Source organism: Mobula birostris, chromosome 14 (assembly GCF_030028105.1).
Source record: "Mobula birostris isolate sMobBir1 chromosome 14, sMobBir1.hap1, whole genome shotgun sequence".
Classification (NCBI taxonomy): domain Eukaryota; kingdom Metazoa; phylum Chordata; class Chondrichthyes; order Myliobatiformes; family Myliobatidae; genus Mobula; species Mobula birostris.
Window position 1 is genome coordinate 4,347,177 of NC_092383.1, and position 27,775 is coordinate 4,374,951.

The 27,775-nt window shown below is 45.9% G+C and overlaps 1 protein-coding gene across 3 annotated transcripts in view; it reads right to left on the reverse strand.

Moving 5' to 3' along the window:
• The window catches only part of LOC140209663 (A disintegrin and metalloproteinase with thrombospondin motifs 7), a 248,372-nt gene that overhangs the window by 132,024 nt on the left and 88,573 nt on the right, over nt 1-27,775 (reverse strand). For 2 of the 3 annotated variants that reach the window (XM_072278011.1, XM_072278012.1), the window contains 3 exons: nt 20,747-20,943; nt 13,223-13,306; nt 8,287-8,411 (listed from right to left, as the gene is read on the reverse strand). In XM_072278011.1, the coding sequence (XP_072134112.1) occupies nt 8,287-8,411; nt 13,223-13,306; nt 20,747-20,943 (406 nt within the window). Of the gene's footprint in view, nt 1-4,653; nt 4,691-8,286; nt 8,412-13,222; nt 13,307-20,746; nt 20,944-27,775 lie in introns of those variants that run through there. The other variant, XM_072278013.1, reaches the window with a different exon arrangement.

Consider the following 27,775-nt stretch of genomic DNA (forward strand, 5'->3'; position numbering starts at 1 on the left):
CAGGAGACACCGTCTTCTTTGGCCTCTGGTGGACTGTTATAGGCACTGGGCATTCGACTTCCCCAGTGTACTCAGTGAGGTTTGCAGACTTAGGATTTTGACCATCGGGCCTCAATTTCTCAACTTCCATTTGATGTTCAGGCCTTGATCTGGACCCCTGATTGACCTTTGGCCTCTGGCGGACTGTTGGATTTGAAAATATTGGGCCTTCAACTTCCCCAGCAGACTCAGAAAGGTTTGCAGACCTGGAACTCTGGCCATCGGGCACTGAGTTCTGGAATTCGGATTGATGTTCAGGCTTCGATCCGAACCTCCGATCGACCTTTGGACTTCAATCTTACTCCTCTACCAACTCTACCTACCCTAAACTCACCCCTTATACTGATTTCCTGTCACATTGAACAGTCACCAGACCACAGCCCAACTAACAATAATCCATTACCAGTAGCCCAGCTGGTTTATCCCATAACCAGCAGCCCAACCGGTAATAATCCATGATAGACCCAGCTCATAAAATAAGTCATAACAAGCAAATTAACATTAACCTATAACCCGTATCTCAACCAACAGCAGGAAGTGAACTTGATACAATAGCACATAACCATCAGGTCAATTGATGAAACACATATTACTTCATTAAGAATTTGAAGAGATTTACTATGTCAACAAAAAACACTCCAAAACTTCTCTAGATGTACCGTGGAGAGCATTCTGACAGGCTGCATCACTGTCTGGTATGGTGGGTGGGGTGCTACTGCACAGGGACCGAAAGAAGCTGCAGAGGGTCCATCTTGGGTACTCGTCTACAAAGTACCCAGGACTTCTTCAAGGAGTGGTGTCTCAGAAAGGCAGCATCCATTATTAAGGACCTCCAGCACCCAGGGCATGTCCTTTTCTCATTGTTACCATCAGGTAGGAGGTACAGAAGCCTGAAGGCACACACTCAGCGATTCAGGAACAACTTCTTCCCCTCTGCCATCCGATTCCTAAATGGACATTGAACCCTTGGACACTGCCTCACTTTTTTAATATATAGTATTTCTGTTTTTGCATGATTTTTAATCTGTTCATTATATGTATACTGTAAATTATTTATTTATTATTTTTTTCTTCTTCTTTTATATTATGTATTACATTGAACTGCTGCTGCTAAGTTAACAAATTCCACAACACATGCCGGTGATAATAAACCTGATTCTGATTCTGACAAGATGCTAGAGGAATTCAGCAGGCCAGGCAGCATGAATAGAAAAGAGTAAACAGTTGACATCTCCGGCTGAGACCCTTCATCAGAACTGGGTCTCGACCCAAAACGTCGACCGTTTACTCTTTTTCATTGATGGGATCTCCCCCTTGACCATCACCGATCTTTATCAACACACCACAGAAAGCATCCATTCCGAATGCATCACGACTTGGTATTACAACTGTTTTATCCGTGACCACAGGGAATGCAGAGATGTTGTGGACACAGCTCAGCTCTTCACCAGAACCAGCCTCCCCTCCGTGGACTCTGTCTGCACTTCTTGTTGCCTCAGTAAAGAAGCCAATGTAATCAAATACCCACCCCAGTCATTTTTTCCTCTCCCCCTTCCCATGGGGCAGAAGACACAAAAGCCTGAAAGCACATACCAACAGGCACAGGACATCTTCTGTCCAGCTGTTACAAGACTATTGAATGGTCCCCTAGTACGATATGGTCAACTCTACACCTCACTGTTAGGGCACATTCTGGAGTAAGTGTATATAGCAAACATTAATTTCACCAGCAACCAATCTTCAGATGGGAACATGGATTGCAGATTGAATTTAAAACACAGGTCAGAACAATGGCTGGGGTCAATTGCAAAGAAACACACCACTTCGACCTCAGGTGCCTGCATATGCATGAATGCAGCCTGGAGTTAGTAGGATTAACATTCATTTTGGGTGTCTGGAGTGTGGGTGTGAAGAAGGCGGTGTGTGAAAACTATATGTAATTGAAAGGAAGCATTGTAGATACATTGTAACTATAGAATTGTCCTGCTGTTACCTTTGATCTTTAGCATATAAAAATGCCATGTAGTATTGGGTCAGACAGGCCTATGCTTCCAAGAGTGTCTGGAATGCTGAAAAAATCACTTCTATATCCACTAGCTTCACCGTTACAGCCTCAAAATGGCCTTGCACTTTACCAGCCTGCACTGCACGTTCCCTGTAACTGAAACACTTTATTCTGTATTCTGTTTTTGTTTTCCCCTTGTTCTATCTCAATGTACTGATGTAATGAATCGATCTGTATGAACAGCATATTAACAAAAACAACAGGAATTCTGCAGATGCTGGAAATTCAAGCAACACACATCAAAGTTGCTGGTGACTTCGGGTCTCGGCCTGAAACGTCGACTGCACCTCTTCCTACAGAAGCTGCCTGGCCTGCTGCGTTCACCAGCAACTTTGATGTGTGTTGCTAGCATATTAACAAGCTTTTCTTGCAACATGTGACAATAATGAACCAACTGACCAATTAACTCAAGGGAACCTGTACTGCTACCAAAGGCCTTTCAACATCCTGTCTTGAGGATGGGCTAGTTCCTATTTTTCAACTGTTCTTTATTCAGGCTCTTCTCTCTTAATAGTGTTCCAATTTTTTTTTACTTAAAATGCACTTTGTTATTTTTCTACGCTGTTCCTGTATTCAAAAAAGAACTATTGCCAAAGAAAATAAAATTACTCAGAAATAAGATGCTCCTCTGATGGTTTTAATTTGCTTTAGAAGTTCAGTCACCTGCAATTATTCCAGTGAATTAAACCCAATGCCATTCACGCAACCCAAATGAAATTCCATCATTCCCCTTGTTACTCTCCCCCTCCTTCACCCACACCATCTCCCCACCTCCTACACTCCTCCCACCACTGCTCCCATCTGCTCTCCCCACTCTCTTCTCTCATTCCTTCCTTCCCTCACAATAATCTGTAATCTGATGAAGGGTCTTGGCCCGAAACAATGATTGTCTCTTAATTTCATAGATGTTACCTGACCTGCTGAGTTGCTCCAGTATTCTGTGTGTGTTGCTCCGGATTTCCAGCGTCTGCAGACTTTCTCGTGTTTATCTATCTGTAATCTGTACTTCTACGTCACCTCTACCTATCACCTCCCAGCCACCCTAACCCTCTCCTCCGACCACCCCCTGTTCACCTGGATCCACTCATCACCTGCTAGCATTGGCTCAGTCCTCTCCCTCCATCTCTTCACACCTGCCATCTCCGCTCTATCTTTATGTCCAGATAGAGTGTCTCGACCTGAAATGTCAACTGTCCATCTCCCATTCACAGATGCTGCCTGACCTGCTGAATTCCTCCAGCAGTATTGGGACATTGCTGTGGTGTATTGGTCCAGCAGTACGTTTCTCACTCCCAAACTGAGGATAACTGCGGGACTTGCATGTGTCCAGGACACAAGAAGTGAGCAGAAAAATAAAACACTGTGGACACTACCCACCCAGCAAGCTCCCTTCTGGAAAGCGCTATGTGGTTATTAAAACAAAAACTTCATGCCATCTTCAAAGTTTCTTCCACCAGGCAGTTAATCTGATCAACCATTTTAGTTAGCTCACCCCCATCATTGCACAATAAACACTTTAAACCACTGTTTCTAATGCTGTTTACATTGTAAATGCATGCTGGCATTTATGTACATTTTATTCCATATCTGTACTTTAACCTCTAACTTTGTTTACAAATTCTTTATTCTTTAGAGTATTTTGATGTTGTTTCTTCGTTGCATGTTGTGTCCTGACCAATACACCACAGCAATGTCCCAATACATGTAATTGAACAGTCACCATCATCATTATGTGCCGTGTCATATGACGTGGGCAGTCATGGTCTCATGATTGTGATTGTTCTTGGCAATTTTTTCTACAGAAGTACTTTGCCATTGCCTTTTTCTGGGCAGTGTCTTTACAAGACGGGTGACCCCAGCCGTTATCAATACTCTTCAGAGATTATCTGCCTGGTGTCAGTGGCCGCATAACCCGGACTTGTGATAAGCAACACACACGAAATGTTGGTGGAACACAGCAGGCCGGGCAGCATCAATAGGAAGAAGTACAGTCGACGTTTCGGGTCAAGACCCTACATCAGGACTTGTGATGTGCTCATACAACCATCCGCCACCTGCTCCCATGGCTTCACGTGACCTTGATCAGGTGGGAGGGGGGCTAAACAGGTGCTACACCTTGCCCAAGAGTGACCTACAGGTTAGTGGAGGGAAGGAGCACCTTACACCTCCTTAGGTAGAGATGTATCTCCATCCCACTGCCCTGTAAATGTACAGTATATGGGAAATAAAATTGATCCTTGATTAAGACTCTTCTTGTTCACACTTACTGTACAAGTTTGCAGTGGGTTAACTTCCTTCCTATTCCAACGGAAATCCTAAGGACCAAGCTAAGTCCCACTGCACAGAATTCCAACAGGCATAGGTCCTTACTCCCACAGTATAAAATAACCATGTGACGAGGAATAATAACATGATTAATTACTCCTAGAATGGTGGAATAAACCTTCCCATTGTCCCACAGCGTTCCCAATCCATACATTATCTTAATGCTGAATGTTGAAAGGTTCTGTCAGAGTCAGAGTGTAGACCTTGGCATGATTTATACGTACTTGCACATTCAGTCCAGAAGATCTACGCCTGCGTTTCCTGTTAGGATTAGACATTAGATAAACGATTTAATGAGCTACGTGTTGAAGTTGCTAACTGCCAGGGTAATAATCTACAGCTTCCTGAACTCCTGTCTGACTCTTGAACACTGACAGCATTATTGTTTGGAACATTGTCCTAACCATACGATGGAACCTTACCTCCGCTGAATCAGATAGTAACGACTCCTGTCCTGAGAGGGGCAGCACTGTAACATTAGTTCAATCGCATTATAACACTACCGACCACGCCCGCGCCCCCCCCCCCGATCAGTATTTATTTCCTGCCGCTGTCTGTAAGGAGTTTGTATGTTCTCCCCGTAACCACGGGGGTTTCCTCTGGGTGCTCCCGTTTCCTTCCACAGTCAATAGACAATACGTGCAGGAGTAGGCCATTCGGCCCTTTGAGCCAGCACCGCCATTTACTGTGATCATGGCTGATCATCCACTGTCAGTATCCAGTTCTTGCCTTATCCCCATAACCTTTGATTCCAAAATCTTTAAGAGCTCTATCCATCTCTTTTTTGAAAGCATCCAGAGACTTGGCCTCCACAGCCTTCTGGGGCAGAGCATTCCATATATCCACCACTCTCTGGGTGAAAAAGTTTTTCCTCAACTCCGTTCTAAATGGCCTACCCCTAATTCTTAAACTGTGGCCTCTGGTTCTGGACTCACCCATCAGCAGGAACATGCTTCCTACCTCCAGTGTGTCCAATCCCTTAATAATCTTATATGTTTCAATAAGATCCCCTCTCAGCCTTCTAAATTCCAGTGTATACAAGCCCAGTCGCTCCAATCTTTCAACATATGACAGTCCCACCATCCCGGGAATTAACCTTGTGAACCTATGCTGCACTCCCTCAATAGCAAGAATGTCCTTCCTCAAATCTGGAGACCAAAACTGCACACAGTACTCCAGGTGTGGTCTCACCAGGGCCCTGTAAAGCTGCAGAAGGACTTCTTTGCTCTTATATTTAATTCCCCTTGTTATGAAGGCCAGCATGCCATTAGCTTTTTTCACTGCCTGCTGTACTTGCATACTTGCTTTCAGTGACTGATGTACAAGAACACCTAGATCTCATTGTGCTTCCCTTTTTCCTAACTTGACTCCATTTAGATAATAATCTGCCTTCCCGTTCTTACCATCAAAGTGGATAACCTCACATTTATCCACATTAAACTGCATCTGCCCACTCACCCAGCCTGTCCAAGTCACCCTGAATTCTCATAACATCCTCCTCATATTTCACACTGCCACCTAGCTTTGTGTCATTGGCAAATTTGCTAATGTTACTTTTAATTCCCTCATCTAAATCATTAATATATATTGTAAACAGCTGCGGTCCCAGCACTGAACCCTGCGGTACCCCACTGGTCACAGCCTGCCATTCCGAAAGGGACCTGTTAATCGCAACTCTTTGTTTTCTGTCAGCCAGCCAATTTTCAATCCATGTCAGTACTCTGCCCCCAATACCATGTACCCTAATTTTGCCCACTAATCTCCTATGTGGGACTTTATCAAAGGCTTTCTGAAAGTCCAGGTACACTACATCCACTGGCTCTCCCTTGTCCAAAGATGTTCAGGCTTGGATTAGAGCAGGGATTCCCAACCCGGGGTCCATGGCATAGAAAAGGAACTGCAGGAACATATAGATAGAGTAGGTGCAGGAACTTATAGATTGGGTAGACTATAGGAATGTTTAGATAGGGTAGATTGCAGGATCGTATAGATAGGGTAGACCACAGGAACATGGCTCCTCCGTAGACAGTTAAGTGCACCAAGTTCCTGGAGGTTCACACACGGACGACTTTACCTGGTCCCTTAATAGCAGCTCTCTGAATAAGAAGGCACAACAGCGAGAGGAAATTAAGGAAAGTAAGGCTCCCCCCACATCTTAACTGAATTTTACAGGAGCACCATTGAGAGCGTCCTGACCAGTTGCATCTCATATCCATCTGGTATGGGAGCAGCAGAGCACTGGGCTGGAAGTCCCTACGAAACACTATGAGAATGACCAAGAGGATCATAGGGGTCTCCCTACCATCCGTCGGGGACATTAAGGGGGCGTACGCAGGGCCCTTAGTATTATCAAGGATCTCACCCGTCCATCCAGCATCCTCTTTGACTTTCTACCAACAGACAGGAGACTCTGATTTATGAAAACAAGAACGGTCAGGATGAGAAACAACTTCTTCCCTCAGGCCATTAGACTTCTGAATTCCTTGTGCATTGCATTCAAAGTGTCACCAATAATTTGCACTCTACCCTACAATATTTAATTTATGCACTTTTTTTTGTTTATGTGTGCATAATTCATTTTTAGATTTAATTCTTATTTTCCAAAGTTTTTGTGTGTTATGTGTACTACTGTGCTTTACACCGTGGTCCAAAGAAACGTCTCATTTGACAGTATACATGTATGTAGTTAAATGACAATAAACTTGACTTTACTTTATCAAAGGTGAGTAAAATGAGAGGACAAAGATTGAAGGTCTGGCATAAAGGATCTAGAACTGGGTCCCCAATCGATTAATGGTAGGGGTCCATGGCACAGAAAAGGTTGGGAACCACTGAGTAAGAGGGAATCTGAAGAGGACGTTCTTCACTCAGAGAGTAGTAAGCATCTGAAACTCTCTGCCAGAGAGAGGAGTGCAATCAGAATCAGAATCAGAAAGGTTGGGAAAAGGGGAAGGGAGAGGGGAGGGAGCGGGAAGCACCAGAGAGACAATCTGTAATGACCTTGCCTGCACCCGTGCCACTCCCACCCTGACACTCCTTCTCAGCCATCTGCCCCACACCCCTCCCACAGCGCTCCACCCTCACCATTCCCAACATCCTTTTGCTCCCGCCAGATTTACAACCTTGGTCCCTGCTCCAAGTTGATAAATACAGTACTGTCCAAAGTTCTTGGGCACCCTACACTGAAACATACAGTGAAATGTGTTGTTTGTTTTGACTAAGGATGTGTTGGAGCCATAGTATGCACACAGGAGAAGCGCTAGAAGGTGGAACGCTTTCAGATGGGTGCCCACTGGTCAGCATGGATGAGCTGGGCTGAATGGCCTGTGTGACTCTATGGAAATAGTGGCCAGGCAGCAACCGCCGGTCCAAGGTATTAAGAGGGCAGGATAACCTTCACCCCATCCAAAGGAAGCAGGCACAGTACATATCACAGTCTTAGCTGTCAGAATATTCCTGCAGTGTCTGTGAGGAGTTTGTATGTTCTCCCCGTGGCCGTGCTGGCTTCCTCCCGGTGCTCTGGTTTCCGTCCATGGATCAAAGACGTACCGGTTGGTTGGTTAATCAATCATTGTAAACCGTCCCATGATTAGGCGAGGACTAAGTTGGGGGTTGCTGGTCAGTGTGGCTCAAAGAGCCGAAAGGGTCAGTCCCGTACTGTATCTCAATAAACAGACAGAATAGATCGCAGGCATACTGTATGTCATGAAATTTGTTGTTTTGCAGCAGCATTACATTTAAATACACAATAATAAAAACTATATGTTACAATAAATGCATATAGAAAAAGAAAATTAAATAAGTAGTGCAAAAAGAGAGGAAACAACACTGTGGTCACGTCTGTGATGCCCGCTTACCGAGTCAGCAGGAGGGCTACATCATGGTGTGCTGGATGACTGTCACCTTTGAAGTTGATCTTCTTCTGCCACTTACAGAAGCTCCTCAGAGTGTTATCCGCGTGATGCGTTATCTTCAGGTCCTCCTGCCTCAGAGAGAGTGGAGAGCGTCAGCCAAACTGGCAAAGTGGGCCATCATTGTCACATGGAACTTGCCACCACAGGGAACACCCAACCAGCCGGGAGTCGGGCAACATCTGTGGGGGTGGACGATGAGGACTGATCTCAATGTGTTGACCCACAACATCAACAATGCCTCCCCTCTCCCCCCCCCCCGCCCCCAGACGTTGGGTTCCTGCAGTAGATTACTTGTTGCTCCACAGTCCAACACCTGCAGTCCACATGGAGTAGATGGGTTGGGTAGTAAGGTGTAGATAAGCGGAGGTCTTCCAGGTTAGTTTGTTATTGATTGATTGATTGGTTGAGGTACAGTACAGAGTAGGCCCTTCCAGCTCTTCCAGCAATGCCACTTAGCAACCCCCGACATAACCCTAGCCTAATCTTGGGACAATTTACAATGACCAGTTAACCTACCAACCTGCATACCTTTGGAATGTGGGAGGAAACCAGAGCACCCGGAGGAAACCCACACCGTCACGGGGAGAATGTACAAACTTCTTGTAGACATCGGTGGGAATTGAACCTGGGTCACTGGTACTGTAAAGTCTTGTGCTAACCACTGGTTATGCTGACAGGTTACGCGAGGGATGGCCAACTGCAGCGTAATTGCGCGCAGAAACTGCTTGCACCGAGTGGCCTCTTGCCTGTACTCTCATTGCTGCCACAGTTGACAAAGTTTATTAACACAAGAGATTCTGCAGATGCTGGAAACCCAGAGCGACACACACAAAATGCTGGAGGAGCCCAGCAGGTCAGGCAGCTTCTATGGAGGGGATAAGCAGTTGATTTGCCGTGCCGAGACCCTTCATCAGGACTGGAAAGGAAGGAGGAAGAAGCTAGAATAAGAAGGTGGGGTGGGAGGAGGGGGAAGGAGTACAAGTTGGCAGGTGACAGGTGAGACCAGGTGAGGGGGAAGGTGGGTGGGGTGGGGAGGAGGGGATGAAGGAAGAAGTTGGGAAGTAATATGTGGAAAAGGTAAAGGGCTGAAAAAGGAGTCTGACAGGAGAGGAGAGTGGACGATGGAAGAAAGGGAAGGAGGAGGGGAAGCAGAGGGAAGATACAGGAAGGTAAGGAGAAGAGAAGGGGTGAGAAAGGAGCCAGAATTGGGAATGGAAAAAGAGTGGGGGGAAATTAGTTAAATCGATGTTCATGCCATCAGGTTGGAGGCTACCCAGACAGAATATGAGGTGTTGCTCCTCCAACCAGACAGTGGCCTCCTTAGGGCAGAAGAGGAGGCCATGGACCGACATGTCGGAATGGGATTGGGAAGTAGAATTGAAATGGGTGACCACCAGGAAATCTAGTGCTACCTTCACCCAAGCCGGACTGTAATGTTCACTGACTAACGTATGTATTCCATATACGTCACTGTATTCCTGGAGGTTGTTATAGTTTGGGGGGGGGGGTAGTGGTAGTGGGGATAAGCTCCCACTACCAATTAAATACTCCCACTGACATGCGTCTCAAATAGCCTCTGACAACTAAGTCCAGCTCCTGGCGTTCACATGTGGCTTAGCTACTAAGCCCGGCAGAACTGTTTCTACAAACAGCAGAAGGGGCAAAGGCAGGTTACTGGCACCTTAAAACCGGCCGCTTCAGGCAGATAAGGCATCAGCTGTGGTTGACAGCTCATTTAGGAGAAGGAAAATTCTGATCTCAAACCTCTGCGGTCTTGAGGCTATACTCATTCAAGGGGAAGGCTTCGGAAGTAAACCCTGAGGGAAAAGTCCGGAGCTGGAGTCCCTAAGGCAGTCCTATGTTGAGTTCAACGCTGACTGGCAACTCCTGCGACACTGTATCTGCCTCTGCTGTACTTTGGGATCATCAGGTGCATGCACAGGGGCAGCCTGCTGTAAGGACTCTCTATGTCACACTGCCCTGGCTTGCATATCTAGACAGCTAGGACACAACAACCATGGTTGCCTCCGACCAACAGAGGTATCAGATTCCTGGACGCTTTGAGAATTCTTTGACACCATGCCAAGTCTCAGAAAGGCAAACCCTGCACTTTGATGTGATGGTTATGTGCAAAAAGTACTGAGCTTCTCCTCAGAGTTGCCTACAGGTCCCTTTCATCACACCTCCCAAACCTGTCCATCACAAGAAAGAGGAACACAATTTAAACCTAAATCCCCACTTGTTCAATTTCTAGGTGACGATCCAACATTGATGGCTTCTAGTTTTACTCTCAAAGTCAAGGTTAAATTTATGATCAAAACGCATATACAGTACTGCGCAAAAGTCTTAGGTGCCCTAGATTTTTTATGTGGTATCAGATGGTGTGGTCTCCACAGAGCCCTGATTTCAACATCACCGAGCCTCTGGGATTACCTAGAGAGACGGCCAAGGTCTGCAGAAGAACTGTGGCAAGTTCTCCAAGATGTTTGGAACATCTACCAGCCGGTCTTCTTATAAAACTATAAAAAACAGTGTACCTAAGAGAATTGATGCAGTTTTAAAGGCAAAGGGTGATCACACCAAATATTGATTTGATTTAGTTCTTTACTGTTTGCAGCTCTTTATAGTAATTTTACTGACATTCAAAAACTTTTCATTTCATTATCTTTGAAAGCATCTTCGCTTTACAGATTTCTTTTACACGTGCCTAAGACTTTTGCATAGTTCTGTATGTCACCATATACTGCCTTGAAATTCATTTTTGCAGGTATTTACTAGAAAATAAAGAAATACAATAGAACTTATGAAAAATCTATACATAAAAGGTTGACAAACATCCAATGTACAAAAGATAAACTGTGCAAATACCAAAATACTAAGAAAAGGAGTTGTAAAAAGCCCTTGAAAGTGAGTCTACAGGTTGTTGGTGAGTGAAGTTATCCACGCCAGTTCAGGAGTCGGATGGTTGTAGGGTAATAACTGTTCCTGAAGCTGGTGGTGTGGGATCTGATGGTTGAGGGGTAATAACTGTTCCTGAGGCTGGTGGTGTGGGACCTGATGGTTGAGGGGTAATAACTGTTCCTGAAGCTGGTGGTGTGGGATCTGATGGTTGAGGGGTAATAACTGTTCCTGAGGCTGGTGGTGTGGGACCTGATGGTTGAGGGGTAATAACTGTTCCTGAACCTGGTGGTGTGGGACCTGATGGTCGAGGGGTAATAACTGTTCCTGAACCTGGTGGTGTGGGACCTGATGGTTGAGGAGTAATAACTATTCTTGACCCTGGTGGTGTGGGACCTGATGGTCGAGGGGTAATAACTGTTCCTGAACCTGGTGGTGTGGGACCTGATGGTTGGGGGGTAATAACTGTTCCTGAACCTGGTGGTGTGGGACCTAATGGTTGAGGAGTAATAACTGTTCCTGAACCTGTGGTGTGGGACCTGATGGTTGTGGGGTAATATCTGTTCCTGAACCTGGTGGTGTGGGACCTGATGGTTGAGGAGTAATAACTGTTCCTGAACCTGTGGTGTGGGACCTGATAGTTGTGGGGTAATAACTGTTCCTGAACCTGGTGGTGTGGGACCTGATGGTTGTAGGGTAGTAACTGTTCCTGAACCTGGTGGTGTGGGCCCTGATGGTTGTGGGGTAATAACTGTTCCTGAACCTGGTGGTGTGGGACCTGATGGTTCTTGTACCCATTGCCCGCTGGTAGTAGCAAGAAGAGAGCATGGCCCGGATGGTGGTGGCTACATGCAACCAACCTGAGAAACTGGACATTTTGATTAACTAAAAATTTCAGAAATGAAGGTACGGTCTGAAGTGAAACTTCAGCAAGATCTACAATATATCACCGAGACAACCACCACAAAGGGCTGTTAATAACAATAACAATGTGAATTTAATATACTGAAATGGCCAAGGTGCAAAAGGTGGAATTTCCTGTGGCTATTTGAATTCCACTTCCCGTTCCCATACCAATAAATCAGTCCAAGGGCTTCTCTATTGCCACAGTGAGGCACCACTCAGACTGGAGGAGCAACACTTCATATTCTGCCTGGGTGGTCTCTCACCTGAAAACATGAATATCGACTTCTCCAACTTCTGGTAATTTCTTCCCCTTCCCCCTTCTCTCTTTTCCCATTCCTCATTCTGGTTACCCTCTCATCCCTTCACTTCTCCTCACCTGGTGGCCCTCTTCCTTCCCTTTCTTCTTTGATCCACTCTCCTCTCCTCTTCTATCCATTTCCTTCTTCTGCAGCCCTTTACTTCTTCTACCTATCACCTTGCAGTTTTGTACTTCACCCCACTTCCCCCTCATCTGGCTTCACCTCTCACCTGCCAGTTTGTGCTCCTCCCCCTCCCCCCCACATCTTATTATTCTGCCTTCTTCCCCCTCTTTTCCAGTTCTGATGAAGAGTCTCGGCCCAAACTGTCGACTGTTTACCCCTCTCCATAGATGCTGCCTGACTGGCTGAATTCCCGAAACACCTTATGTGTGAGTTGATCCGGAGTTCCAGCCCCTGCAGAATCTCTTCTGTTTCTGAAACAGGAAGGATGTTTTCAATGTGCAAGAATTTTAGAATTAGAGATCCCTGCTTAAAGAAAAGGGCCATCCAGTTAATGCACTAGGATTCTCTTCCTCAGTGGGGAGTGGAAACAGGGTCTGAACACTTTTGAAACAATGGACAGATTCTTTAGAAATACTCCTGGTGAACAAGGGCCCAACTTGCTGAGTTCCTCCAACATTTTGCGTGTGTTACTGGGTGGCAGGTAGGGCCAATTAGATATCTTTTCTATTACACCACATTCAATACCAATCCCATGTGGACTGGACCCCCCCACCACCGACGACTCAATCAATCCATTGGCTCTGTCTACTCACCTCGTCCTCCTCCAACAGCACAAGCCGTACAATGATGATGTTCACAGAGTTCCCAATACTGGCATCACGGAACAGCCCGGCCACCTGTGGAGAGATGCGCCAAGAGCCAGTGAGAGAACAGCGCAGCCACGTGTTACAGTGGGACAACGGTGACTTCCTACAGCACTCATTACATCCCAGGCACCTCCAAGACAAAAGACCATACATGATTAGGTTGGCTTGGAGATGGATTTGTCAGCATAAAAACAAAATGCTGGGAGGTCTCACGGGGTCGGGCAGTATCGTTGGAGGGAAATGCACAATCGCCCAAGGATCCAAATGACATAAAGTCAAACAGCACAGACGCAGGCCCCTCAGCCCAACATTACCATGCCAACCAAGGTGCCTTCCAAAGCTGGTCCCATTTACCTGCATTCGGCCCAGGTCCAAAGTTCAAAGTACGAAGTAAATTTATTATCAAAGTACATATTAGTTACCGCCTCTCAAAGTCCAACCCTAGATCCTCGTGCTGAGAGGTGGAAACGGGTAAGACTGGCCAACAGAGCTCTGGTGAAACTGTATAGGCCAGTTTCCTGTACAGTGGATACAATGGATTACAGAAATGTTGATGAACCCCAACCGTACCATTGACTTTGGACAATGGAGATGGGGGGTCATCACTGGGCTGAGGTCCACTGAGAGCTAAGGACTCAAGATGAAGACATATTTGTTACCACATACTGCCTTGAGGTACAGTGTCTTGCAGGCATTTGCAGGAAAAATACAATAGAAGCATAAAAAAAAAACTGACAATCAACATGGAAAGGTCAAACTACATATAACAGAAATAATACTGAGAACATGAATGGTAGAGTCCTTGAAAGGAGTCTATAGGTTGTACAGCCAGTTCATAGTAATGCTAATTGAAGTTATCCACGCCCATTCAGATGTCTGATAGTTGTAGGTTAATAACTGTTCCTGAGCCAGGTGGAGTGGGGCCTAAGGTTTCTGGGCCTCCTGCAGCAAGAAGAGAGCATGACCTGGACAGTGTGGGTTCTTGATGATAAACTCTTCCTATCTGCCAACCAGTCCAAATGTTGCAATTGTATGCAAGCTGTGTTTTCAGGTTCTTCAGCCTCAACTCGAACCCAGTTCAAGGTTTAAAGCAAATTTATTATCAAGGTACATACTAGTTACCGCCTCTCAAAGTCCAACCCTAGATCCTCGTGGAAGCGGGTGATGCCGGCCATCAGAACTCTGGTGAAACTGTAGAGGCCAATCCCCTTTACAGTGGATACAATGGATTACAGAAACATTGATGAACTCCAACCACACCACTGACTTTGGACAATGGAAATGGTGCACCAACCAACTCCTCCAGTTTTCAGGGAGAGGTACGAGGTGACCCTCAGAGCCCGTTGTGTCCATCTGCAGGATGCCGGCCCACACGGCCATCTCTGGACAGCTGCTTTTTCCACTCTCAGGACAACAGGAAACATCTGGTTTCCTGGAATATTAGATCACCTCCATCCTTATTTATTTCCTCTTATTTTCAAAATCTATTCCTTCCCAGATATTTACCCAGCATGCAACAGTGATAGATGTCACAGCATTACTTGGCAACACACACGAAGCGCTGGAGGAACTCAGCGGGTCAGGCAGCTTCTATGGAGGGGAAAGACCAGTTGAGATTTCAGGCTGAGACCCTTCATCAGGACTGGCCAGAATAAGATGGGGGAGGGAGGGGGAGGACTACAAGCTGGCAGGGAATAGGTGAGACCAGGTGAGAGGGAAGGAGGATGAAGTGAGAAGATAAAGGAATCTAATGGAACCCTCCCTGATTCTGGGGAATTTTGTTAGATTATTGCTTTTTAAATTTTATTTTATTGAGATACAGCGCAGAATAGGCCCTTCGAGCCACGCCAACCAGCAATTCCCCGATATAACGCTAGCCTAATCACGGGACAATTTACAGTGACCAATTAACCTACTAACCGGTAGATCTTTGGATTGTGGGGGGGAAATGGGAGCAGCAAGAGGAAACTCACGCGGTCTCGAGAGGAACATACAAACTCCTGATAGGCAGCAGTGGGAATCGAACCCGACTAACCACGACACCACTGTGCCATCCCTCGAACTACGTTGATGCACTGCTGTGATGAAATTATCTGGGCCGAGACCCTTCATCAGGACTGAAACTGTTTATTCCCCTTCATAGATGCTGCCTGACCTGCTGAGCTCCTCCAGCATTGTGTGTGTGTGTGTGTGTGTGTGTGTGTGTGTGTGTGTGTGTGTGTGTTGCTTAAAGATTTCCAGTGTCTACTGAATCTCTTGTGTTTATGATGCTTTTCACCGTTATTTGACACACGTGACAATAATAAACAAATGACTAATTAATTTTTTGAACCACAGGTGATGAGTCCTTCCATTGGAATTCATTTCCTTGCTGGAGGGTGCAGGCCCTCCCCAGATTATGGCAGGTTTCGTCCCTGTAAACCCCTCATGCCCAGACAGTCCTCAGTTTAGAAGTATAGCTGCAAACTGCATTCCCAGGTGGCACAAGATGCCCAAAACCTCTGGCAAATCCACCCCCATCCACCCTGCCGGACTCTGGAGGCTGGCTCATTCATACGGACTAGACACGTCGGGCGTTCATGAACTGGGAAAGACCTGTATCTGAATTACTCCCATTGTCAAAGTTATCACCGGCCACTCTCAGGGTCCCTGGCTTCGCTCACCATTCCTCCCCGACTTGTAGCCTCCCGTTTGGCCACTCCTGGAATCTCCAGATTCCCTCTTGGCCGATCCCACAACTTGATATCCAGTCTCAGAGCCCAGCCGTGTCCACGCCTTCAGCCCATCTCACAAGCTGAAATAGTCATGTCCCCGCACTGGAGCCATGAGCTGTAGCACAACAGGGTGTGTGTAGTGAGAAAACAATTGTGACTAGAGCCAAACCTTCCCCACAAATGACTTCAAGTATTTCAAGTGTTTAGTTTGAGAAGGGAGCGCTGAGCTACCTTTTTGAACTACTGCAGCTCAGCTGAAATCTCTTCAGATGATTTAATGGATCTGATTTGGTAGACTGAGAGAATCTTTCCACCAGAACAATGATGTAGCAAGCAGGGCTTGTTGGTCTTAAACAGGTAAAATGGAACGGCTTTTCAAGTGACATTCTTTGAAGGAACATGAATAACAAACTTGGCTATTTTTGCCTTGTTTGCCAGTAAATCTTAATGGGTTGGAACACGGAAAATGAAGTCTGTGTGTTGGCAGAGTGCAGTTTGCATCCCCGAGACATTCCATGGAACTTTGTAGCTAAATGAATTCCTCTGCAGTATAAAGCAGCTTCTGGGAGCTGCGGTCTCCGTCGATATCGTGCCTCAGAATTAGACGATGTTAAAATTCATAGAGATGGCTTTGGGGTCTGGGAGGGGAGGTAGGGGTCAGTTTGGAGTTTAGAGACCTGAAGAAGATGGCGCCAGCAAACAACGCGAGCAAAGGCAACGTCCTTCAGACAGTTCTTGAAACTACGTCCTTTACTATTTCTTTCAGATATGATTCTACTACAAAGCTGTGTGCAATGGGAACCCGTGATTTACATTTTGATAGTGTGTTTTCGAGCCGAATGAGCAATCTGGCGCTTTGCTGTTTCCGAGAGAGTTCAGTGAGGTTTTGAACAAAGTCTGGTGGTCAAGATGCCTGGAGAAGGGGCACGAGGCCATGTTTGACTCCATTTCTCGCCAATTAAAGCATCGAGGAAGATTGAAATCGAGGACAAGACTGGAAGGCGTATGGGTGTTCAGCACCTGACTGATCTCTCTCTCTCCCTCTCGCTCGATGCTGCCAGAGTCTTGGGTCTTGCACAAGGTTTAATCGACGTGGCTTGTGGATTGGACTCTGTGTTCATGTTACGACGTCCTTCTGGTTTCTGGTCACTCATCTTTGTTGCTACTTTGTGCAATTCTGATCGGGGCACACTGGCTCTGCAGTTGCATTCAACAAATGACACAATGCTACATTGAGTTGAACTGAACTGGGCTGGGTGTTCCTGAACTGTTTCGCTATCTTTGTGGTTTGATATTTTATAATCTGTGCTTTTCACTCTTTTTTTGCTGTTTTCTTGATTTGTTCTTTTGTCTTGCGTTTTGGGGGTTTGATACTTTTCTTGATGGTGCTCTTTGTTTCGTGGCTGTCTATAGGATGACGAATCTTAGGGTTGTATACTGCATACATTGATAATATATGTACTCTGAATCTCAGGGACAAGGATTTGGAGGATCTGCTCTACGATCTGCATTTGAAGCCAGTGACCTGGATGTAGTGATAAAGGACAGCTGTGGATGTTGGGCTGTCCCAGGTCAGTGGGTCCCAAGATTGGATATCCACGCGGGCAGGAGGCAAAGGAGGCACAAGGGCTGGTCAGTTGACACACTTGGAGTTCGGGTCCTGTCATCGGCTAGTTCAAGTGTCAATACCAAAGATCAAAGCTGAAAGGTCAATCAGAAATCGAGGCCCAATGGCCAAAGCCTGGAGGCCCCAGGCCTGTGGTTGGAGGACTTCCCCTGTGTGTGGGTGAGTGCGGGGTAGGAAAGGGGCTTGTTTTGCTGTTGTGGTTTTGTTGATGGTGTGCTCTGCGCTGTTCTGCCGAGCTATGTTAGCGCTGGGATGTGTGGCGACACTCGCGGGCAGCCCCCAGCGCATCCTTATGTTGTGTTGGTTTGTTAATACAAACGGCGCATTTCATTGTACATTAACGTGTAAGTGTGATATTTAATTCTGAGCCTGGATTTGACCAGAGGGACCACTGCAAATTGGCACAGCAAGCTTCCACAAAGAGTTTTTATGGAAAGGGTGCACTTCGCCTGTTTTGGTCATACAGACTGAAGTGTGAGTATTGAGCAAGGGCCTCTTCCATTTCTCGTCCAGGCTCTGGGAGCTTTCACGTCCAACTGGGAGCACCAGTGTGTCTGTGTTGTAATGACCCATCCCAAAGTTAGCACTTCCCACAGGTCCTCCTTGTACTGTCACTGTGAAGCACGATCTGAACTCACGAGAGAGCCAGCTAGTCAGGGGCAGGCTGGACTTCCTTCCGAGAAATGGGGGCGCGATGGTTTTATCCCTAACTTGTCAATCAAAGCTCTAAGTCCTGCAGAAAGCCGCAGTTTCTACAGATGTATTGTGGAGAGCACTGTGACTGGCTGCATCACCATCTGATATGGAGGTGCCAATGCAGAGGAGCGGCAAAAGCTGCAGAGGGTTGTAAACTGAGCCCGCTCCATCGTGAGCACTATCCCCTACCCCACCCCACCACCCCTGACAACATCTTCCAACAGGTAACGCCTCTCAGGGGCAGCATCCATCATTCATGATCCTCACCATCCAGGACATGCCCTCTTCTTGGCTCGAAACATCAAATATTTATTCATCTCTGTGGATTTTGGCTGATCTTCTGAGTTCCTCCAGCATTTTGTGCGTGAACTGCTCAAGGTTCCCGGCATCGGCAGAATCTCTTGGGTTTCAGATATGGAGAGGATGTTTCTCTTGTGTGAGAATCTGGAAATAGGGAGCACGATTTAACATCAGGTTTCACCACAGTTAATAAGTTGGGGTTACTCTTTTTCTTGCACAGTCATTGGGATTCTCTTGCTCAAAGGAGTGTGGAGGCAGCGACTCTGAACATTTCTGAAACGGTAGAAATACTCAGTGGCCACTTTATTGGGTACATCTGTTCATCTGCTTGTTAATGCAAATATGTAATCAGCCAATCATGTGGCAGCAACTCAATGCATAAAAGCATGCAGACATGGTCAAGAGATTCAGTTGTTGTTCAGACCAAACATCAGAATGGGGAAGAAATGTGAGGAAACCCACGCAGTCACGGGGAGAATGTAACAGTTCCTTACAGACAGTGGCGGGAGCTGAATCCCGATCTTACAGTGGAACCTCAATATGGCGGAGTGATTTTGAGCCGATCGGGCAATCTGGCACTTTGCTGTCTCCGAGGGTTTTCCGCAAGGCTATGACCAAAGTGTGCAGCACAGAGGCCAGAAAGACGGGAGGGAGGGAGTGGGCACAAGATCGACTCCACCTCTCGCCGATCGAAGCACTGAGACAGATTTGGATCATCAAGGCGGGTGTGTTGGCAAGAGAATATTCTGTGTCATCTATCAGTCTCTCACTCACTGCCGCTGGAGAAAGTGTCTGCGTGTGGCCATCTCTCAGTCGCTGCTCCTGAGGGAAGGTCCTGGTGTTTGAGTGGTCTCTCTGTCTGTAGACAGTGCCAGAGCAAGGTTTGATCGATGCAGACGGTAGATTTGGACTCTCAGGTTTACGATGTGTCTGAGTTCTGGTCGCTCCTTTTTGTTACTACTTTTGGACGGTTTTAGAATTGGGGCAGCCTGCAGATAATGAACACTGAGCTGAACTGAACCGAAATATGCCTTTTGATTTTATGTTTTATATTCTTTATTTTTGCTGCTTTTTGTTGCTGTTTGTGTGATTTTTTTTTGCATATGCGCCAATTCCTGTGATCCTGATGATCACTATCTCACAAAGATATACAGCGGAATCCAGTCAATAGGGAGAATAGCCAAAGTTCCATGGAAATAGTTAAAAAGGTATAAAAAAGACAAACTACCATTTAACTGAGTAATAAATTATGTATCTAAATGAAACACAGAACAGATTAGAACACTACCAATACTACTACAGTACTATAAAACTGTGTATAAGTTTCCAATAGTTATCCATGGAGGAATTCAGTGTACACTGCTGTATTCTTCTGATTGACTGTAAATGAACAAAATCAGCGCAGACACCTAGTGCAGGTCATGGACTGCCTTCACACAGTGCTTACAATGACTGCATCCTCCAGATCCCCACTTTTATTGTAACATTCAAGATGATTGTCTAATGTTTGCTGGGTCCTTTCCTTGGTCTCAAGGCACCAGTGGCATCAAGATGTCTGTCAAAGAACACACGAGTTGTTTGCTGAGTTAGCTGCACGAGGACAAAAGACCAAAGAGTTTATCTATCTCTGCGTGTCTCTCCCAATACTCGTAGATTGAACCCCTATTTACTGAGGCACCTTTCCCCTGGTTCTTGGCTCTTCACCTAGACCGAAGGATCAGTGACCAGCACAGACTCAGCGTGATTTCACAAGTCAGAACGTGGAGCTTCCTCAACAACAGCACCAATCCAGTGGTGGCTGAGAATTGTGAGCCCTGAAGTCTTTGTGGGAACCCTTGTAACTTAGAAAGTAGTATTTTGTGTGGTTTATTTGCACTTTCTGTTTTATGATAATAAATTAGGCTTAAGTTACTTTGTTGTACCTGTATGCTCATTATCACATCTCCTGGACACTCAAATTGATTTGGGTATTTTGACTCTGATCAACCCAGCCCAATACACCTGGCTATTTTTTTCTATTAGTTTTTGTTCTTTAAGAGTTGTCCCAAATAAAAAGCTACCCTGATGAGCCAATGGCCCAATAAACCGGAATCCATTGTAGTTGGTAAGTGATTTGAAATGACAATTACTCACCATGTTCATGATGGTGAAGACATAGGCCTCAATGCTTTCACTTCCATGATGCTCCACCATTTTAGTGTCTGCCACCACCAGCGTCTCCACCCACCTCTCCTTGCTGATCGACCGCTGTTTAATCCGTCTCTTGCGCTCTTGTTTCTTCTCCCACCTTTCCCGTTTCTTTTCCAAATGCTTCAAGTTCTTCAGGGAATCTGAACAAGTTCCAAGGAGGAACAGAGATTGGGATTTGACTTTGGCAATGCTCGACATCATTGGGATTCGTCAAGGAACAATCCCTCCCAACACCTTCTCCCCCACGTCACGAACAATCCCTCCCAACACCTTCTCCCCCACGTCAGGAACAATCCCTCCCAACACCTTCTCCCCCATGTCAGGAACAATAACCCCCAACACCTTCTCCCCCACGTCAGGAACAATCCCTCCCAACACCTTCTCCCCCACGTCAGGAACAATCCCTCCCAACACCTTCTCCCCCACGTCAGGAACAATCCCTCCCAACACCTTCTCCCCCATGTCAGGAACAATAACCCCCAACACTTTCACCTAACATCAGGAACGATCCCTCCCAACACCTTCTCCCAACGTCAGGAACAATCCCTCCCAACACCTTCTCCCCCACGTCAGGAACAACCCTTCCAACACCTTCTCCCTCACGTCAGGAACAATCTCTCCCAACGTCAGGAACGATCTCTCCCAAAACCTTCTCCCAAAGTCAGGAACAATCCCTCCCAACACCTTCTCCCCCACGTCAGGAACAATCCCTCCCAACACCTTCTCCCAACATCAGGAACAACCCTTCCAACACCTTCTCCCCCACGTCACGGACGATCCCTCCCAAAACCTTCTCCCAACGTCAGGAACGATCCTTCCCAACACCTTCACCCCCACGTCAGGAACAATCCCTCCCAACACCTTCTCCCCTACGCTATGAAGTCATGACACCTGTCTGCTAGCTCCATCAATCCATCTCAGCACCAAACTGAGTTCAAAAGTCAGGAAGTTATGTTGCAGCTTTATAAACCTGCAGTTAGGCTGCATCTGGAGTAGTGCAAACAATTCTGGTTGACCCAACATAGGAAGGATGCTGAGGCTCTGAAGAGGGTGCAGAAGAGGTTTACTAGAATGTTGTCTCGAATAAAGCACAGGTGCTATCACAAACCGTTGGATAAGAGTGGGTTGTTTTCTCTGGAGTGGTGGATGCTGAGGGGAGATCTGATAGAGGTTTATAAGGTAATGAGAGGCACAGGTAGAGTAGACAGACAGTATCTTTTTCCCAGGGTTGAAATGTCTAAAACCAGAGGGATGCAGTTAAGGGGAGAGGGGATCATTTGAAAGGAGACACGAAGGGCAAATTTTTTGAAAATGATGGGTGCCTGGAATGCGCTGCCTGGGTTGGTGATTGAGGCAGAAACATTGGGGACTTCTCAGAAACGTTTAGATAGGCACATGAATGTGAGGAAAGTCGAAGGATATGGACATTGTGTATGCGGAAAAGGTGGCCATTTGATTACTACTTTAATTGATTCAGCACAACATTGTGGGCCGAAGGGCCTGTACTGTTCTGTTCTACAGTATATTCCTTCAGACTCCAACACTCAAACTAATTTCTACAGATATACTGCTAAAAGTATTCTGGCTGGTCGTATTATGGTCAGGAATGTACAGGAAGAAGCTGCAGAGAGTAGTGGATTTGGCCTAATACCGTACATCACGGGAACATCCCTTCCCACCAACAGTAGTATCTACAAGAGGCGCTGCCTCAAGAAGGCAACGTCCATCATCAAAGATCCCCACCATCTCCCTGCAGCTCCCATCGAACAGGAATGCAGATGCCTCAAGTCCCACACCATCAGGTTCAGTAACAGCCGCTTCCCTTCAGCCATCCGGTTCTTGCACCAACCAGCACAGTCCCAAACACTGGAGTTTACCAGCACCATGTCTGCTTGGCACTAAAATGGATATGGTTATTGTTTTGTTCTAGCTATTTTTATGACAACTTGATTTGTACTGCTGCCACAAAAACAACAAATTTTATGACAGTCAGTGATCATAAGGATGATTCTCAGACGGTGATGGGATTCAAATACATATTGCTGAATGAATAATCCAGCCCCGTGGTTTGGTCAGTGTTATTTTTGAAATACATGGCTGATTTTGAAGCAATTCCCCAAAACAAATTTACTTCAGTTATGTCTTTTCAGAGTCCTAACAGCCACAATGAGCTCACCCCTTCCTTAACTTACAGTATGCAGGGGACTGAAGCCCACAATGAGTGTGAAGTAAGGACAGAATTACTTCTGTCTGTACAGAAATAGAAAAACTTAATTGACACTAGATCCGGCTCACTGTTGTCACTCTTTGCCTTTGATGTTTATTTTCCCTCTGTCTCTCAGAGTACTTTCAAAATCAAAATCACTATCACCCGCATAGGTCGTGAAATTTGTTATCTTTGCAGCAGTAGTACAATGATAATAGAGAAAAAAACGTGAACTACAGTAAGTATATATCTCAAATAGTTAAATTAAATAAGTAGTGCAAAAATAGAAATGTAAAAGTAGTGAGGTAGCGTTCATGGGTTCAGTGTCCATTCAGAAATCAGATGGCAGAGGGGAAGAAGCTGTTCCTGAATCGTTGCATGTGTGTCTTCAGGCTCCTGTAGCTCCTCCCTGATGGTAACAATGAGAATGGGGTATGCCTTGGGTGATGGGGACTCTTCTCACTGTTACCATCAGAAGCCTGAAGGCACACACTCAGCGATTCAGGAACAGCTTCTTCCCCTCTTCCATCTGATCCCATGAACACACGTTCATGTGTTAATATATATTATTTCTGTTCTTACACTATATTGCATCTTTTCAATATACAATTATATACTTACTGTAATTGATTTGTCTATTTCTTTCCTTTTTATATTATCATGTATTACATTGTACTGTTGCCCCTAAGTTAACAAATTTCACGACACAGGCTGTGATATAAACCTGATACTGATGTATGTCACCTTTTTGAGGCATCACTCCTTCTCTTCCCTTTCACTTTATTTCCACTTCCTTTTTCCTGCTCCTCCCTCCTGTCTTCTCTTTCTCTCTCTCTCTCCCTCCTTATCCTTCCCTCTCTCCCCCTCTCCTCTGCTTTATCGTTTCTAAATTCCTGTCTCATCTCTTCCCTTTCTCATTTTTCATTTCCTACATCTTCCTTCTCCTCTCTTCCTCACTCTCGCATGACCAGGTTCGGGAACAGTTGCTGCCCCTCAACCATCAGGCCCTTGAACAGAATGGGATCACTTCACTCATTCTACTTCTGAGTGTTCCCACAACGGATGCTCTCATTTTAAGGACTCTATCTTGTTATTTCATGCTCGTTATTTATTGCTGTTTATTTATATTTGCATTTGCACAGTTGGTTGTCCATTGATCCTGTTTACACTAAATTTCCATAGATTTGCTAAATATGCCTGCAGGAAAAAGAACCTCAGGGTTGTACGTGGTGACACATGCATACTCTGATAATAAAATTTACTTTGAACCCTCTCCCTCCCTTTCTCATCTGTTTTCTTTCTCCTTCTCGCGAGTCTTTCTCTGATTTTCTATTCCCTTATCTCTCTCTCTCTTCCCCCTCTCCCCTCTCCCTCCCTCCCTCCTTCTCTCCTTTTCCTTTCAGCTAGGATTCTGGAAACCTTCATAAAAATAGCATTAAAATAGTTTTTAAAAGATTTTACAGCAGTAACATTTCGCAAAAGTAAAAACATGTGACTCTATAATTAACTCATGGAACCACACCAGCACCACTCCTGGCAGGAGGATTTAATTACAACCTTGATACATACCATGCACATATCTGAACATGCACATCTCGTGCCTATTCTAAATGTTCACCATAAACTTGTCACAGTGTGGGAGAAATAAAAATAGAATAGATGTTTCATTTCTTGGGAGAGAAAACAGATCTGGCAGCCGGAAGTAGGAGGAAGCTGTGATCTTTTCCGACAGACACCTCACACTATCCCAGCAACACACATAAAAGTTACCAGGCAGCATCTCTAGGAAGAGGTACAGTCGATGTTTCAGGCCGAGGTCCTTCGTCAGAACTAACTGAAAGAAGAGCTAGTAAGAGATTTGAAAGTAGGAGGGGGAGGGGGAGTGGGAGGGTTTTGGATCTTCCCCTCCCCCTCCTACTTTCAAATCTCTTACTAGGTCTTCTTTCAGTTAGTCCTGACGAAGGGTCTCGGCCTGAAACATCGATTGTACCTCTTCCTATAGATGCTGCCTGGCCTGCTGCGTTCACTAGCAACTTTGATGTGTGTTGCTTGGATTTCCAGCATCTGCAGAATTCCTCGTGTTCACACTATCCCAAATGGGTTCTGGGATCACATACCAGTTTTAGGCTTTGGAAAATTTTCCATAAAAACCCTGAACTAGTTCATTTTAGATCTGTGCAAACAGCAATGATTAAAAACACTGGAATTTAAGCAACAGTAGTGTTTGATAAGACTGAAACAATAAAGGACATGAGATAGACCAGACTTTATGGGAAGGAAAAGAGGAATGGGGGGAAAGGGGGAGAGGGGCAGAGAAGGGGAGATGGAGGGGAGAGATGGAGGAGGGGAGAGAGGGAAGGGGGAGGGGTGGAGAGGGGGTGAGAGGGGGAAGGGGAAAGAAGTGCAGAGGGGTGGAAGGGGAAAAGAGGGGGAGGGGAGAAGGGGAGAGAGGCAGGAGAGAAGGGGAGAGGGAGGAGGAAAGAAGGGAGCAGAGAGAGGGAAGGGGAGAGGGGAGAAGGAAGGGGTTGGGGTGTAGAGGGTGGAGAGGGGTTGAGAGCGGGAAGGGGAAAGAAGTGGGAAGAGGGGAGGAAGGGGGAAGAGGGGGCAAAAGGGAGGGAAGAAGAGGGGAGGAGGGGGAGATGGGGTTGAGAGGGATGGAGAGGGGTAAGGGGAAAGAAGTGGGTAGAGGGGACAAAGGGGGAAAGGGGAAGATGGAGGAAAGTGGGGGAGGGGAGGAGAGAGGAGGGAGCGAGGCAGGGAGGGGTGAGAAATGGGGTAGAGAGAGAGAGAGCAAGGTAGAGAAACAGACAGAGAAAAACAAAGAGAGGAAGAGGGGACAGAGATACAGAGAGAAAGACAGACAGAGAGAGGAGAGACAGAGGGAAAGAAAGAAAATTTTCAAAAGAGACACAGAGAGAGCACAACAGCTGGAGATGAAGTAGAAAACAAGAGACAATAAAGAAGAAAAGGGGGACCTCCAGCACCCAGGGCATGCCTTTTTTCACTGTTACTATCAGGTAGCAGATACAGAAGCCCGAAGGCGCACACTCAGTGATTCAGGGAACAGCTGCTTCCCTTCTGCCATCCGATTCCTAAATAGACATTGAACCCATGGACACTACCTCACTTTTTTTAACATACACCGTTTCTGTTTTTTGCACATTTTTTAATCTATTCAATATACATATACTGTATTTGATGTACTTATTTATTTATTATTTTTTCTCTACTATATATGTATTGCATTGAACTGCTGCTGCTAAATTAACAAATTTCATGTCACATGCCGGTGATAATAAAACCTGATTCTGATTTTGATATTAGACCTAAGCACAGGAGCAGCCATTGTCTTATTGAAAGGAAGGGTAAGACTGAGCAGCTCAAAAGCTCTTATGTTTTTTGTGACAGAGGTTCAGTTAAGTACAAAAACAAGGTTACTTTGACAAATTTCCCACAGAGACCAAGGACCTGACAGCCCTATCCCTAAATTTGGAGTGTGATATTAAATCTTCCCCCACCCCTCCCCCATCATGGTGGTGGTGACATCTACTGACAGTCATTGGTACTGCAGAGATCTTCTCAGAGAGACTGAAGCTGGAACCTGTTAGTTGATGGGGCCTGAGGCCTGGGCCTGGCCATACGCAGCTCCAGGCATTCCAGGCCAAGGGTCTGCTGTCGAGCCGACTGCCCGCACCTATTCCAGAGTTACATCTGTGCCCGTGTGCCCCGGGAGAAGGGGCATGCAGCGTCTTCAGCTCTAACAGGGGCTTTCCGGGAGCAGTGGGCAGCACAGGGGCTCGAGTGCATTCTGGAGAGAGGTGACTGCGTTATAATCTGAAGCTATTGACTGTAAATAGGGTGAATAGGGGAAAACAGTTCTCTAATAAGAACCCAGTCCTGAAGAAGGGTCACAGCCTGAAACGTTGACCGTTGTTCATTTCCATGGATGTACTGCCTGACCTGTCCAGTTCCTCCAGCATTTTGTGTCTGCTACAATACAGCACCATCCAGGTCCTTCAGCTCAAGGTGTTAACCATATAACCATATAACAATTACAGCACGGAAATAGGCCATCTCAGCCCTTCTAGTCCATGCTGAACGCTTACTCTCACCTAGTCCCACCGACCTGCACTCAGCCCATAACCCTCCATTCCTTTCCTGTCCATATATCTATCCAATTTAACTTTAAATGACATCGAACCTGCCTCAACCACTTCTGTTGGAAGCTTGTTCCACACAGCTCCCACTCTCTGAGTAAAGAAGTTCCCCCTCATGTTACCCCTAAACTTTTGCCCTTTAACTCTCAACTCATGTCGTCTTGTTTGAATCTCCCCTACTCTCAATGGAAAAAGCCTATCCACGTCAACTCTATCTATCCCCCTCATAATTTTAAATACCTCTATCAAGTCCCCCCTCAACCTTCTTCGCTCCAAAGAATAAAGACACAACTTGTTCAACCTTTCTCTGTAACTTAGCTGCTGAAACCCAGGTAACATTCTAGTAAACCTTCTCTGTACTCTCTCTATTTTGTTGACATCTTTCCTATAATTCGGTGACCAAAACTGTACACAATACTCCAAATTTGGCCTTACCAATGCCTTGTACAATTTTAACATTATACCCCAACTCCTATACTCAATGCCCTGATTTATAAAGGCCAGCATACCAAAAGCTTTCTTCACCACCCTATCCACATGAGATTCCACCTTCAGGGAACTATGCACCATTATTCCTAGATCACTCTGTTCTACTGCATTCCTCAATGC